Source organism: Ceraceosorus guamensis (genome assembly GCF_003144195.1).
Source record: "Ceraceosorus guamensis strain MCA 4658 unplaced genomic scaffold IE81scaffold_3, whole genome shotgun sequence".
Lineage (NCBI taxonomy): Eukaryota > Fungi > Basidiomycota > Exobasidiomycetes > Ceraceosorales > Ceraceosoraceae > Ceraceosorus > Ceraceosorus guamensis.
The window spans coordinates 373,239-387,521 of NW_020289998.1; the positions used below are offsets into that span (position 1 = coordinate 373,239).

The 14,283-nt window shown below is 56.1% G+C and overlaps 5 protein-coding genes across 5 annotated transcripts; 3 read left to right on the forward strand and 2 right to left on the reverse strand.

Moving 5' to 3' along the window:
* The first annotated feature begins 29 nt into the window (after positions 1 to 29).
* On the forward strand, positions 30 to 2,509 carry IE81DRAFT_363718 (hypothetical protein). The gene is made up of 6 exons (XM_025516802.1): positions 30 to 503; positions 584 to 707; positions 781 to 1,000; positions 1,072 to 1,242; positions 1,322 to 1,804; positions 1,867 to 2,509. Exons 1-6 carry the CDS (start codon positions 263 to 265, stop codon positions 2,203 to 2,205), a joined length of 1,578 nt encoding a protein of 525 aa, XP_025373048.1. The 5' UTR covers positions 30 to 262; the 3' UTR covers positions 2,206 to 2,509.
* On the reverse strand, positions 2,400 to 3,922 carry IE81DRAFT_319731 (hypothetical protein). Its single transcript, XM_025512813.1, has 3 exons — positions 3,359 to 3,922; positions 2,988 to 3,286; positions 2,400 to 2,911 (listed from the first exon to the last, which is right to left on the reverse strand). The coding sequence occupies exons 1-3, from the start codon at positions 3,565 to 3,567 to the stop codon at positions 2,640 to 2,642; spliced, it is 780 nt and encodes a 259-aa protein (XP_025373049.1). The 5' UTR covers positions 3,568 to 3,922; the 3' UTR covers positions 2,400 to 2,639.
* A 787-nt stretch (positions 3,923 to 4,709) lies between these two features.
* On the forward strand, positions 4,710 to 8,018 carry IE81DRAFT_296915 (hypothetical protein). The gene is made up of 3 exons (XM_025512151.1): positions 4,710 to 5,926; positions 6,028 to 6,461; positions 6,529 to 8,018. The coding sequence occupies exons 1-3, from the start codon at positions 5,143 to 5,145 to the stop codon at positions 7,735 to 7,737; spliced, it is 2,427 nt and encodes an 808-aa protein (XP_025373050.1). The 5' UTR covers positions 4,710 to 5,142; the 3' UTR covers positions 7,738 to 8,018.
* Positions 8,019 to 8,732: 714 nt separating this feature from the next.
* On the forward strand, positions 8,733 to 11,790 carry IE81DRAFT_339097 (hypothetical protein). Its single transcript, XM_025515563.1, has 6 exons — positions 8,733 to 10,173; positions 10,250 to 10,396; positions 10,464 to 10,549; positions 10,623 to 10,876; positions 10,955 to 11,617; positions 11,701 to 11,790. The coding sequence occupies exons 1-6, from the start codon at positions 9,043 to 9,045 to the stop codon at positions 11,727 to 11,729; spliced, it is 2,310 nt and encodes a 769-aa protein (XP_025373051.1). The 5' UTR covers positions 8,733 to 9,042; the 3' UTR covers positions 11,730 to 11,790.
* Positions 11,791 to 11,987: 197 nt separating this feature from the next.
* Positions 11,988 to 13,041, reverse strand: IE81DRAFT_285020 (hypothetical protein; the record flags this gene model as incomplete). Its single annotated transcript, XM_025511614.1, has 2 exons — positions 11,988 to 12,414; positions 12,485 to 13,041. The coding sequence occupies 2 exons, from the start codon at positions 13,039 to 13,041 to the stop codon at positions 11,988 to 11,990; spliced, it is 984 nt and encodes a 327-aa protein (XP_025373052.1).
* Positions 13,042 to 14,283: the final 1,242 nt, after the last annotated feature.

Here is a 14,283-nt window from a genome sequence, read left to right on the forward strand (position 1 = left end):
GCGAATCGCGCTTGTTACCGAAACCAACACTTCCCGCCCAGAGTATACTGTAGTCGGCCGAGAGACTGAATGCCCTCCACTTAGCTTGCCCGCCTCGATTTCTGGCTCCTTTTCCGAACGGAGAAGTACAGTACATGTCTTCTGCCTTCCACCCATTCACCCATGCCATCAGTATCTTTCTCAATGTTCGCAGGGACACGGCTCGAATGATCCTGCTCCCCAGTGCTTGCCGGTCTCCAAAGGCCTGTTCAACGGCGATAGTATGATGGACGTTGGTGCGAGTCGGAGTACCCTGCCCTTGGAGCTGGTCCCGGAGATCATGCAGCGTTTCTCACAAAGCGTAGGGTGTCTAGCAGCCTGCGCGTTAGTCTCGCGAACTTTCAATCGCTACGCCACACCTTATTTGTACTCCAACTTAATCCTTCGCTCGCAAGGTCGGCTCAAGCTCCTTTTTAGGACCTTAGTTGCTCGCCCTGAATTGGCTCTACTCCTCAAGGCTCTCGGTAAGTCGGCGCGTCAGGAGCGGCTTCATCAGGGAACGAGTGTATGCTTCCATGCTCATATCTGCTCGCTGCCGCTGCAGAGATTCGCGTGTACCCGTTTGGCTTGCGGGCCGAGGAACTGGAACAGCTCGAACACAGCATATGCGAAGCACTTCGAAGTGCCACACAGCTGGAAGCGCTCTGCTGGACCCGGACTGGCAGCCTGTGAGTGGCGGCTCAAGCACTCTTATCGGGGCATTTGCACCCTCATCATGCACCATTCCTCCCACTGGCGCAGCAATGATCGAGTCCTTCCAGTTCTCTCAGCGCTTCCTTCTTTAAGACACTTGGAAATCACTGGCGATGCGCGCACTTGGTCACCTAAAACTCTTTTGGAGCATCTACCGCCTCAATTAGAGAGCTTTGCAGTGGTTTTGCCGGACAGGAGTCTGATTTCGTCCTTGAGGTTGATTGCTCAGAGATGCCACTCACTCAAGAGCTTCAGCGTTCTTCTTCAGGTACGTTCTATAAGTCGACGCGGCGCCGCCCTGCCTGTACTGCTGACGTGCAGATCGACATCGCCTCGCAGCATTCAGCCCACCTGGACGATGCCCACCTCATCGACCTCGCCAAGTATTTGACGTCTCTAGAGCGCATCAGCTTGGCTGGTTGCCGTGCTGTCTCGCAAGCAGGACTGACTCCTCTGTTGTTGGCTTCGCGATCGGGCATTCGGGAGCTTGCACTGGAAGGAACAGCGGTCGTGAGTGTGGCCTACGTCATCAAAAAGCTCCGTAGCAAGCATGCATTCAACGGTTGCCGTCTCTTCATACCCGCCAAAGAATCCCAGCGCTTTACCCTCCTTGGCGCCCATGTTGCAGCGCTTGAGACAGCTCAGCTTGACCCTACCGCGCGCTCGAGTCACCTCTGTGGAGGACTTTCTTGTTTCTCTTGCAGGGCTTGTGCGCCGCCTTCCCTTCCTGGAGGATTTGACGCTGTATGCGAGCAGCTACAACCGTCCTGAATCAAATCCAGACTTTGCCGACGACTCCAACGACTCTGACAGAGAGGGGGATGGCATCGAAGCAAGTGCCGTACCAGCCCTGTCCACAGCCGAGTTTCCAACAAGAGCGCTGCAAAATCCCAGCACTAAGCAAGATCAACTCGATTTTCTAATGTGCGAGCTCGTGCAAGCGACCGAGGGAAGACTTCGTCGACTGCGTGCTCAAGGCGTGAGGCTGAGTGCCAGGGGCTTGAACACGCTGTGTCGAAGAGCACCCCTTCTGAGCCAGCTAGTGGTGCATGTGTCGTCGGATGTCACACCGGTGAGCGACTATGGGCCGGAGTATCTCCTCTGCCACAGTCTCACCTTCCAACCCATTTCCAGGTTTCAATGCGTCAGAGCTTGTCACTACTCAAGCATCTCTCTGAGCTGCACATCATGGCAGACGTATCCAGCGGCGTCGAATTGATAACAGAGGATCTCAGGCAGATCGCGCAAGATTCGAACAATCTGACCCAAGTCGGATTCAAGAATCGCGTATGGGAGGTGAGTAGCGCTGCGAGGGGTCGCTTGGGCATGCTGACGGTGCTTCGACCCGACCTACCAATGTATGATGTGCTTCCGTTCGCCTGCAGGTCGATCGTTTGCCGTGGCTTGGCAGGTCGTTGGAGGCCACGACAATTCCAGACAGTCATGTTAGTGCCGAGGTGGAGACCGGTCTAAGCCAGCCAGAAGCACATCAAGACGTCAAACTGCTCAGATATGACTTTTCGAGCCAGCGCATCCCCGACGTCTTCCTTGTGGTGCGGGCTTGACTGGCCAACGATCTGAGTAAAGCTGGCCGGCATACTGTGCCAATCTTGATTTCAGACCAAACCGCCTCGCCAACTGTACATGTCCAAGCTTTTATTCAGGCGACTCCGCTGACCTGCACCCGCCGCTGCTTCCACCTACACAGCCAGTGCTGCACGAGACGGTGGCGGCATCGCTAGCTCACCGGCGCGCGCAACAGCCCTGGTAGGCAGACATGGGCTGGAAACAGCTTTCAAAAATGAGCAAATTTTAGCAAGCATGCTTCCACTGCGCGGCGTGGTTGTGCAGCCAGCCCTTGCTTCTATAAGTATAGCATTCCGTTCGCATGTGCCAAACCATATTCATCAGGCCAACTGAGGTGGAGCGACGCCCTGCTCTTCCATGCGCACCCCTCTTTCCCGATCCAACGCTTCGGCCGCCACGCCGTTTGGAATCACGTCTCCCTCCTGCGCTTCCCTCCATTTGCGCAAAGCTTCGATGGTCGTCACTCGCAGGTTGTGCTCCTTGGCGAATGCCAAACAAGCATCGCGCGCAGCGATGCCACCTGCCGGATCTGAAGGGTCCACCAGCTCGCACAGCAGCGCTGCGGGGGCCAAGCCAGCTGCTACGGCGAGATCTGTGTGGTATCGGGAAGTCAAGGGCACGCTTTGATCAGGGATCCAAACGCAGCTCGGCAGCATATGACCACTCACCAACGCTCGCTTCTGTGTGGCCGCCCCTTCTCCGCACGCCTCCTTCTGTATACCTCAGGGGACACAAGTGGCCAGGTCTAGCGAAATCATCCTTCCGCACGCTTCCAGAAATGCCTGATTCAGCCAACTTCCTGGCTGTCAATGCCCGATCATGGGCGGAAATGCCTGTCGTTGTGCCGTGCAAGTAGTCCACTGTGACTGTGTAAGCCGTCTTGTTCTTCTCTGTATTGTGCGGCACCATCATGGGAATGTCCAGGGCTGCAATGAGTGCGGGATGCAGCGAAATGCAGATGAAACCGCTGGTGTAGAATTTTGTGCATCAGCTTCCTCACCCGACGCAGAGTGCGAGTCGGCAAATATGGAAAGCTCACCTGGTGTGCCGGATGAACCAAGCCATCTGCTCGGTGGTGATGTTTTGCGCAGGGATGATCAAATCACCTTCATTTTCGCGGTCCTCATCATCCAGAACGATGACAAACTCGCCGCGCTTGATCGCTTCGATGGTGTCTGGGACGCTGTCGAACATGACGCGGGGATGGGCAATGTCGACGCTTGGTGCGAGCGTTGGTGCCGGTACCATTGCGAGGTGACTGATGGAGATGTGGAGCTTCGCAAGATCAAGATGCGAAGCACACTTCCACACTAGTATCAGGGGAAGGGGAGTGACAGAAATGAAGAGTCGCTGAGAAAAGGCAAAGGTGTGGTGCGCGAACCGCAGGAAGGAGAACGTGATATCGAGAGGGGAAAGAAGGTGGGATGCAAGATGAGGGAGATGCGGCATCACTTGCCTTCTACCGCGGCCGGTGAAGGAAGGGAAACCCAAGACTCGCGGATCCGGATTGTGCAATCCGCGTCCAACTCCGCCCGGAAAGCAGCAAGATTGGTCATGAAAGCTGCTTTCCATGCACTTTACTTGTCCTTATTCACGATTCTGTACGTTACGCCTGCTGCAGTCACAAGTGTGAGTCTCGCTCGGCCTTTGTCGAGCCGCAAGTCCCGGTCGCGTTGCGGACTGACCTGTGGCCCGATCACCGCTTGAAAAAGCTTATCGGCGAGAGAGGGTCACGTGAAAAAGGTCCAGCCTATTGATTTGAGTTACGCGCGGTGCTATGGTGGGGCGCGCGCGCGCGCGCGCGCTGCGTCGCACGCATCACATGCAGCATGAGGCATGCAGCAGCACGTTTTATGCAGCTTGCAGACGTCTCCGTTCGGACCCAGATTTCAGCTACAGGCACGGGTGTACGATGTTGATTGATGCTTGGCCAGCCCGAGGAGCATCACCGCCCCTGCAGAGTGGTGCATAACGTCTCTGAGGCGCATGGATGAGGGACGGGCGGGCGGGCGTGCGATGCTCGCTAATGAGGATATTGGCTATGCAGGCATTTGGGCACATGCAGCAGACCAAGCCGCATCATGCAGCGCAAGGCGCTCAGTCTTGCAAAATCAGCTGTCGTAGTGCCAACTGTGGTGATGAGCCCTCCGTCAAAGGAGCGAGCGGCGAGCGAATTGCATCCGCAAGTCACGAGTCGTGACCACCTCCCTCTTCGTGCCACGACTGCTATATACATGCGCACGCTTTTGAATTGCACGCACACATGCAGCAGGCATCCATGCATCAGCGCTAGCATCACATAGTATGCGCATCAGAAGCACCGCTCGCCGCGCGGGCGGGCGGAGTAGGGCGCGTACACTCTTGACTGTATACTCCGCGCTGCGTATGAACTACCACTCAATCGTGAATACCATTCGTAATTCTTACCTCTTCATCTCCAGCCTCAGTCGTGAGGCTTGCACGTGCAAGCTGCAAACAATGCGCTGATCGCCATCTCTTTGTAGCAGCAGCAGCATCATCACACCTCTCACAAAGACTGATAGCTTGCGTGGCCGCAGACATTGGCAGCAGCACAACTTCACGAAGACGAAGCCGTAGACAAGCGATCGCTGTTGTACACGTGCTGCGAGAGAAGAGGTCGCCTGTCAAGTCGGACACTCCTTCTATAGCGGTGCATGCGCAAGGTGCTCTAACACTCAAGCACGAGTAGCCATCAGCAGCCGAGTCAAAGAAATTCAGCGAGCTTGACTGCCTTGCGTGCTCTAAGCCCAAAACTTCTCCAATCGAATCGCCAGCGACGCTGCGCTCACACAAAACGCCGTTATGTCGAATCCATACTACCGAACCACGCGGGACGGGGGGCATGCTGGTCAAAGTGGAAGTAGGGACGACGCCGCATCCAAACGTTTCGATCCGCACCACCATGGCAGTTTCCCAAGGAGCGGCAGCGGCAGCGTTGGTCAAGAGCGAAGTGGAGCCTACGATGGCCCTTCTGGCTCAGCAGGCATGCGGCCGCAAGTCGAGTATCAACAGGAACCTTACAATCAGTACGCACGCTCCGACGTGGCAACATATGAGCCTGCGACCGGCAAAGCGCCGCGCGTTGCCGCTGGGCCATTCCAAGTCACCGCGTACAATGGGCCAACAGGCCATGGCACTCACGCAGTGCAGCCTTCTGCCGATTACGCTTTTTCAGATCCTTATGCTGGTGCTCAGCAACACTACGGCTATCCCAGCCCGAACGTGCCCATCATGCAGCATCACACTGGGCCGTCTGCTGCTCCCGCGCGGCAGAACACGGGCCCTCAAGCGTACTATACAGACCCATACGCAGAGACATCTCCCGAATCCAGCATCGTGTATCCCCCACAGCCGGGTGGGGCCAATGGTAGCGATCGTCTAGGTGTGCCGGCGGGAGATGCTCCACGGCCGGACACTCCGGGTCTTCATCCAGACAAGCCTCTGAACAGATCGAAGCTCACACCTGCTCAAGTTAGGATCGCGGACCAATTTCCAAAGGATCTGGACAAGGAGGGAGGAAGCATGTGGGAAGATGTGAAGCAGATGGCAAGGGATTGGAGGACGTACGTCAGGTGGAGGTATCTCCGTGAGTTTGCGAGCTGGATGGGCGGACGATCCGGATAGCGCTGGTGCAAGTGAGATTGGATCGCAACGATTTATTGATGTTAGCCTTCTCCCGCCTCACAGACTGGTATGTCCTGCTCGTCCTCCTGATTGTGGGCGTTGCTTTGTTGACGATCTACCACAGGCAGATCGTTGACTGGCTCACCCCAATCTCGAAAAAGGTCAAATCGGTGTCATGGGGTTGGGTCATTGTGGTGGCCATTCTTTTCGTCATCTCTTTCCCACCGCTATTTGGACACGAAATCATCGGGGTGCTCTGCGGAGTCGTCTATGGTCTCTGGCTAGGCTTCGGCATCCTGTCACTTGGCACGTTGCTTGGAGAAATCGGCAACTTCTATGCGTTCAAGCTGTGCTTGAAGCGCACGGCGGAAAAGTACGAGCGCAAAAGCATCAATTATGCTTGCATGGCGCACATCACGCGAGAAGGTGGCTTTTTGGTGATTTTGCTTGCTAGACTCTCGGCTTTGCCCGGCCATATCTCGACCGCCGTCTTCGCAGTGAGTATGTACAGGTGCCCATCTCTTCGTGCGATCCTCAGCTCACACGCGGGACATGTGGCTACAGACCATCGGCATGAATTTCTTCGTCTTCACCGCTGCAGCAATTCTGTCCCTGCCTAAGCAGCTTGCAGTCGTATACGTTGGTGTTGCCATCACCTCATCTTCTACTGGCGAGGAAAGTCCAAAAGCTAAAGCGATCAAGTGGGTCGTCCTTATCATATCCGCAATCGTGACGATCGGCGCCGCCCTGTACCTGCACAAGAAGATGGACGAGGCTAGGCCAGAGGTTCAGCGTCGCTTGCGCGCCAGACGCTACACCATGCTCAGCGAGGCGCGCATGACGGAGGCATGGGAGGCGGAGGGACGAGATGACGCCGCTTCTCCCGCTGGGTCTACCGCAAAACTTTATGGCGATGGTGCTGCCGGTGTATACTCGCGGGACGACTTGCATCAACCACCATTTGACGTAGAAGATGGGCGCCGCAAGCCAAGCTCAGCGGCTTGGAGTCGCTGGGCGAACAAAGGTAGCAATCAGTCAGGCGAAGAGGCTGGCCCTCTGCGCGATCGTGGCGTATCTGCCGAGGGCGATGCGGGAGCGATAGGATTAAGTGTCCTAAATCACAGGGATCAGCCGCCGCAACCCGATCAAAGGCTCGGTATGGCTCGCTCATACAGCCAAGGAAGCTCTGAAGATGTCCACGAACAGAAAGCCCTGACAGAGGGTGTGCCTGCTTCATATGGCAGGGCGGGTCCTCCGCCGACATCCTACAACCAAGACTACGTCAATGATCGTGCCGACGCCCACAACGGTTTCCAGCCCAAAGTGCAGGGCCACCGGCTTGCGCCAGGAGGCCACCACGGTCAGGAACGATATCAGCATCATTCGGGAGTTGGCTCCATCTACTCTTTACCACCAGGCTCTGAAGACAATCGGTACGGCAATGCAGCTGGTGCGGGCTCTGCTGCAGCTCGGCGCAATCCCTCGGTCAAAGTACAGCTTCAGGATCGCCAGAATGCCGCAATGACGGCTGTAGCGGATGCGCTTTACGCTGATCGTACGGTTGCTTCTCCCGCCACTTATCGCACGCAGCCTTTCCCCGAGAATCAGAGAGTGCAGGGTCATGCCGGTACTGGGTCGCAATCTTACCCTTTGCAGCAGGACGCGGCGAGAACCATGTCCCCAAGGCCCCCTTCATATCAAACAGAGGCTAACGGCGAAAGGGGACAGCCTTCTAATGATTCGCGCTACTCTTATAGGGGCCAGGCCATGTGATGCTGGAACCTCTGCATCAGGACATCTTCCCCTTTCGCCTCCTGTGTGAGCAGAAATCCCTGCTCGACGGCATTTCTTCACGAGCTTGCGCAGAACATGGCTCCTTTTCGACTATATATGATCCCGCTTACATGGAGTTTGCGCTTTTGCATTCACCACACGGACTCTAGCGGTCTTTGACTGCGCCGCCTGCTTCATCAAATTGTAAAAGGCTCTGCTTTCCCCGTTTTCATGACACTTGTGCGTATCAAATCTCCATGACGATGCACGACTGCAAGGCCAAACGACAGAAGAGGATGACCAGATGAGCAGATCTTCAGAATAGTAGAATGCAGAGACAGGAGGCATCCGTCATGCTACGTGCATCTCCGAGGGGACGAGGAGGTGTGCGTAGAGCTTCCGCCTTGCGCTCTCCGTCGCAATGAGGGTGAGGAAAAGGAAGGCGCTTTGTGATTTGAAGGTGACCTTGGCCGCAGTGGTCAGTGGTATGTGAGTCGTGGTAAGGAACGAGCTGTGCACCTGGGACCGGCAGGTGCGAGGGCAGCCATAGCAATGAGGAAAGGTCGACCGTGCCAGACGCCAAAGAAGTTCATCGTACATGCAGCTATAGCTCAAGAGCCGCCCTGTTTGGCTGCAAGTCTCTATATATACTTATTGGCATGGCTGCAGCGACCATGCTGGGAGGAAAATCTGGGACCTCGTGACTCGTGATGATGACTGCGCCAAGTCCCCCAAACCACGTCTGCCCCGCAATCTTGAATCACAAATCGTGAATGAACTGCGAGTCTGCCGAACGCTGGCGATGGGCCTTGGGGACCTACTGACGCAGCCCTGTCTGCGTAGGGCGCCTATACCGCCGCAAGCGCTGTGACCGCTGATGGAGCTAATTTCATACAGATTCACAGATCGGCGCGCCGACAAGATGCGTGGAGCGCAATACGTGTACAAAGACCGAGCGGCATGGACCCTTGCATCCAGCACAGTCATGAGTTCCAGCCATGTCTTCCTCCCTCGCACCGACGCTGATCATTTGCAGCTCAATTTCGAGGTTTGACAGCATTCGGATTGTGCTCCAGTAGTCATCGTACTCCTGCTAGGTAGTAGTACGGTACTTATAGGTCTCGCAGAAGCGACTAAGCTCAGAAAGACCCCGAACCGATCCCATTGCATCTGACGTTCTCCAAACACGAGCGTCATTCGCTACCCGTCAGCGCAGGAAGCATTGGCAGCGTCGCACAGATACCCATAAGGCAATTTGGCCATCAGACTTGTCCTACACTCGCAGCTTTGAATTGAAAGCCGAGAATGCGCCTGGTCGAAAGTTTGCTGCTGACCACGCTTTGCCTCTGTGCAAGTTCGAATGTGAATGCGATCTGGCCCAAACCATCTTACATCTCGTACGGCACACCGAGCAAAGATGAGCGAGCCATTCAAGCTCTTCGGGTCGACGTCGACAAGCTCGTCATTGCGCATACAGGCGACTTGCCCGCCGATCTCATCACTGCGATTGAGAGGAGCAAAAGCAGACTCAAGAGCGACGCGATGCAGCCTTTGATCGTCGGATACGGCGCTTCGAGATCAGAAAAGATTCAGCAAGCGCCGCTGCTGGAGAAGCTCAAGATCATCCTCGATGGCATCGAACCGCCAGAGGCGGCAGTCACACCAAATGCAGCAACCTCCGCAACGCCTGACGAAAAGGCTGCCGAGTCGGTAAAGACCGAAGGTGAAGCAGCCCCGCATCAGCACAAGCAACCTGCGCCAGCCTCAGAAGAGGCGCCACAGGCCGAGAAGGAGGAGAGGAGACCAGAAGACCCCAATCAGGCGTACACAAAGGCGTCGGATACGAAGGAGCATCCTCCTCCCGAAGCACGGTCAGCCCATCAATTCCCCATCGAGGTGTTCGATGCAAGAGAAGCGTCCAGCGACAATACCGACGTCGAAAGTGATCCTCCGACAGAAGCTCAGGTCGAAGTCAAGAAGCCGGACGAGCCTCTGCAAGCAGATACGCCGTCAGAGCAAAGCCCAAGTGCAGACCGGCCAGCTGATGCTGGTAGCACGAACGCCACCGACACGCCTGTTGCGGCGACATCAGGTCTTGCCTACGAGATACAACGGGACGTGGAGCTGCTCGACGAGGCATACAGCCTTACTCTGCCCGCAGATGGCTCACCAGCAGTACTCAGTGCTAATTCCAGCCTCGGCATTTTTGGAGGCTTGACAACGTTTGAGCAACTCTTCTTGTCTTTGCCGAAAGCGGACGAGACGACGCGCTACGTTTGGAATGTGCCCATCGACATTCATGACAAGCCTGCTTATCCTTATCGTGGTATCATGGTCGACACAGCGCGCAACTTCATTCCCATTCCGGCACTCAGGCGCACGATCGAAGCGGCTTCGTCCGCGAAGCTGAATCAGTTTCACTGGCATATTGTAGACGTGAGCAACGCAAACCGACCACTTGAGACACACTGGCTCCATCACCGCTAACACCGTCTGCCGACTTTGCTTGCAGGCTCAAAGTTTTCCCCTCAAGCTGGATGGCAACCTCTCAGTCCTGGCTGAGAAAGGCGCCTATTCACAAGCTGAGACGTATAGTGCTGGCGATGTCAAAGACTTCGTTCAGTATGCCGGCGAGTACGGCATCAACGTCAATGTCGAAGTGAGTGTCCTGGGACAGGCGTCGACCCAGTTTATCAGATTGCTCACACCACCACCTTTGTATAAAGATTGATATGCCAGGACATACGTACGAGGGCGTCTTGCAGTACAAGCCCGAGCTGGTCACTTGTCCAAACAAGCACGACTGGGCCTTGTAAGTACCACGGTGCCTGCAAAGGCTCGCAAGACTCACTGATAAAACGCGTCGGCTCTTGATGATGATACAGCTGGGCAAATGAGCCGCCTTCCGGGCAATTGGCACTAAACAACAGTGCCGTCAATGCGTACGTAAAGGAACTCATACAAGAGACGTCAAAATTGCTCGCTGGACCCTACTTTGGCCACGGAAATGACGAGGTCAACCTCAAGTGTTACGGGGCCTCAAGCAAGCGAGACATCGACGCTTCATTGTTGAAGCCTTTCATCGAGGGTGTGCAAAAGGCAATCGTCGACAGCGGAAAGGCGCCCATGGTCTGGGAAGGTAAGCTTTCCGGTATGACAAATGCGTCCCGTGACCCCTAGTGCTGAAGTGACCCGCACTCGATTGTCGTCGTCGTAGAGGCGGCAATCGATTTTCCAGAGACTGCCAAGGCCCTGGTGAACGGAACAATCGTAGAGGTCTGGACCAGCGTTTCCAACATCGCCAAGGTGCTCGAATCGAACCCAGCTGTACGCGTTATCACTGCCCCTTACCAGGCAGCCTACCTGGACGTCGGACTCGGCAGCTGGATGGGCGACAGTACTGGTCAATCTTATGCGGATTACGTGACGTGGCAGATGGCCTACGCTTTCGATCCTCTGACGGGCACGCAAGGCATTCCTGATGCAAGGAAGCGCGTCCTGGGAGGGGAGATGAATCTCTGGACAGAGCAGGTAGACGAGAATAATCTCGACGCTCTTCTGTGGCCGCGCGCACTAGCTGGCGCCGAAGTCTATTGGACCGGCGACTCCTGGACGCAAGCCTTCAACGCTGGCAACATCACTACGACTTTCAGCGCAGTCGGCCAGGGTAACACTACTGAAGGTGCCGAAGCAGCTGAAGCGAACCCCGACAGGCGCGCCATCGCTTGGTCACAAAGGAGCTGGTCTGGATCGAATTTGACAAAGCGCAGTGCTGTAGAGGCGCTACCAAGGTTGCACGAGCAGCGATATAGGCTTGTCGGGCGTGGAATACAAGCCTCGCCTTTGCAGCCGAAGTGGTGCGCCCTCAGACCCAACCAATGTGAGTGTTTTGCCCGTGCATTTCGCGTTTGCCCACTTGGCGAAGAGCCACCATTGACCCGCAGTCTGATCCAATCCCTCAAGGCAACGCGCCTGTCGCCACAAGCCCATGAGTGCCTTCTCGGAAGGTTCCGAATCTTTCAAAACCGCGCCTCAGCTGTTGAGATAGCGACCCACCATCTTTTGCATTCGCGTCTACACTGGAACATTCGCCTCCTCGTCATGCTTCTACGTCACGCCGTTGTGCAGGTCCCACTTCATTGTTCGTCTTGTTTGAAATTTCGCACGAGTCGAAGCACGCCGTGTTGATTGTGAACGCAATCAGAGAGCTCCGCGTGGATTATCGTGATGTATATGGCCTGCGCGTTCCTCTAGTCGAAATGGAGCCCAATTTTGGCCAGCTTATCGTCGAAAGAGTGCTGCCTGTATTGGCTGACTATTCGGCCTAGCAATTCGCTAGTGCTGACACCAGGAGTCCTGAGCGTGGGCAAAAACTTGCCTTGTTCCTTGCAGAATCTGTAGATGTCCGAGTTTCCTCCATCTTTGCTGGCGTAGGGCGCTTCGTCGTGAGCCACGTAGTCGATCTGCAATCGATCGATGAGGGACTGATCGATGATCCACGGCGCATCTTCCAACACCTCATCCACCCAGCGGCAATTGCGCACGGAAGCATAGCGCTCTGCCGAGTTGAGCACGGGCTCATTCTTGTGCTGGGCGCAAGATGCGGAAGATACGACTCCCACGATGAGATGGACGCATGGGAAGAAGTGCTTCGCTTGACGCAGCTGCAATGAGTGCCTGAAGAGGTTGATGAGGAATTCATCAGAGAGGCTCACAGACCATCGGCGTTGCGTTGGGCGGGACTCACGCGTAATGAAAGAGATCGTACACTCCATCAGCGTAGATTCGCACAGGTCTGTTGGGATTGCGACCTCCATCGGGAGGTAGATTGATGCGATAGTCTCGCAAAGGATCGGGCTCGTAAATAGCTTTCCGAATGTAATCCCGGATGGTGTCGGGTGTGGAAATGGGCACTGGAGCCTCCGAGTGAGGCGTTTCCGCTCGATCATTGCTCGTGAGCTGAGAGGGATCTCCCACCGCCCACGAGTGCGAAGGCGCCTCTCGAGGTGCCGTGCCAAATGCCGAGAGGGATGCACTAGAGTTCGGGAAATTTGCGGATGCTGATGCTGCCGACACTGCTTGAGGTTGAGACTGCTGCTGGGTCTGCCCAGCGTAGGATCGAGCGGCAAACTCTACATCCCCATCATAGGGACTTGCTGCTGTGACATCGGAATCACGCTCGGTTGCAGTGCTCCTTGAGATGTCCAGATTTGTCTCGGTGTCCGTGTCCGCGTCTGCATGAAAGCGCGGTGAGAGGGACACTCCTTGCAGTAGATTCGTAGTGGCGGCGATGTTGGGTACCATGGCATTATTGAGCTGCTTTGGCTCTACACCTCTCGGCGTGGGAACCGCCGTACCTGTGCTAGTGACGTTGCCTCCTACTGCAGGTGCCGGAAGCGCACCAAGATCCAGTCTAGGACTTCTGTTACGCAGCAACGAGCCCTTGACGCCATGTCCTGGACCGTCGCCGCCGCTTCCAGCACTGCTCGAATCGCTGCCATGGGTTCTGCTCTTGCGAGCATCCAGTCCTACTGGCCGAGGAGCGTCGCTGCTCGAACTGCTCAGCGCTGCGCTAGCTCGTTCGAGTGTTTGAGCCACGGTTGCATCCCGAGCGGCGTATGCGTTCAGCAAGCCTGCGCTAGGCCTCCTGGCGCTGCTCGCTGCTCCGATACCTGATTCGGCACTTGCAGTCTCGGCAACAGATTGGCTAGCATGGCCGGTGCTGGTGCTGAGACGTCTGGGACTGCTAGTACCAGGCGTCTTGTCACCCATCGATGCCATGGCTGCTGCAGCCCCTGCAGACGGCCTTCTGGGGTTTGACTCGACCAGCGCGCGATCCCGAGCTGATGTTGGCAGGGACGCGGCAGCTGCAGAGGCTGCGAGGGCTGAGAGGTGCGAAGAGGAAGATCTATGCACCGATGCCCTCATCGACGAGGCGCTGTCCGAAGCGCCAGAGATGTCGTCGTTGTCCTCCTGTATTGGACCCAAAGGCGGAAGCAATGCATGAGCGGAAGACGGGCGCTGAAACAATTGCATGATGAGGTGCCAAAACCTACCTCGCTGGCATCTCGACTGCTATTGTCCTCTGCGTCTGGTCCATCATCCGCCACTGCACTACCGGCTGTTTGGAGCAAATGGTGCTTCTTCTTGCGCAAGTGGCTTGGGAGAGGGTGCGCATGGGAGTGTGAATGCGCGTGAGAGCGCGATGGAGCTGCCATGCTTGTGTGCACTGGGGTGGGTGATGGTGTAAACCAGGATGTGGAAGGTGATCGTGCGGCCTTGCGAAGATCACGATTGTCGGTGATAATCGTTCGAAGCCGAATTTGGCTTTGGACGCGCGGCCGCCGATGTAGTTGGCGTTTATCGATTGAGCTTGGTGAGACCTGGGTGACCCTGTGTCATCAGCGTGCAAGTAGCAAAGTGCCAGTGAAGCAAGCGTGTGATCGGCGATCAGCGCCTGTTATGATTAGCTTGGCACGATCCCAGATGAGTGCGAGACGAGACGCTGAGAGTTGAGTGAGGCGAATCACATGCGAAACGGTAGCG

Excerpts from the sequence above, each read along its gene's own strand:
- IE81DRAFT_296915 (XM_025512151.1), top strand. The coding sequence starts at position 5,143 with ATGTCGAATCCATACTACCGAACCACGCGGGACGGGGGGCATGCTGGT. Across the intron at positions 5,927-6,027 it reads CGTCAGGTGGAGGTATCTCC|ACTGGTATGTCCTGCTCGTC; the intron begins GTGAGTTTGCGA and ends CCCGCCTCACAG. Across the intron at positions 6,462-6,528 it reads TCTCGACCGCCGTCTTCGCA|ACCATCGGCATGAATTTCTT; the intron begins GTGAGTATGTAC and ends ATGTGGCTACAG.
- IE81DRAFT_319731 (XM_025512813.1), bottom strand. The coding sequence starts at position 3,567 with ATGGTACCGGCACCAACGCTCGCACCAAGCGTCGACATTGCCCATCCC. Across the intron at positions 3,287-3,358 it reads TGGTTCATCCGGCACACCAG|CGGTTTCATCTGCATTTCGC; the intron begins GTGAGCTTTCCA and ends ATTCTACACCAG. Across the intron at positions 2,912-2,987 it reads CCACACAGAAGCGAGCGTTG|ATCTCGCCGTAGCAGCTGGC; the intron begins GTGAGTGGTCAT and ends GATACCACACAG.
- IE81DRAFT_339097 (XM_025515563.1), top strand. The coding sequence starts at position 9,043 with ATGCGCCTGGTCGAAAGTTTGCTGCTGACCACGCTTTGCCTCTGTGCA. Across the intron at positions 10,877-10,954 it reads GGCGCCCATGGTCTGGGAAG|AGGCGGCAATCGATTTTCCA; the intron begins GTAAGCTTTCCG and ends TCGTCGTCGTAG. Across the intron at positions 11,618-11,700 it reads CGCCCTCAGACCCAACCAAT|GCAACGCGCCTGTCGCCACA; the intron begins GTGAGTGTTTTG and ends CAATCCCTCAAG.
- IE81DRAFT_363718 (XM_025516802.1), top strand. The coding sequence starts at position 263 with ATGATGGACGTTGGTGCGAGTCGGAGTACCCTGCCCTTGGAGCTGGTC. Across the intron at positions 504-583 it reads TCTACTCCTCAAGGCTCTCG|AGATTCGCGTGTACCCGTTT; the intron begins GTAAGTCGGCGC and ends CTGCCGCTGCAG. Across the intron at positions 1,001-1,071 it reads GCTTCAGCGTTCTTCTTCAG|CATTCAGCCCACCTGGACGA; the intron begins GTACGTTCTATA and ends ATCGCCTCGCAG.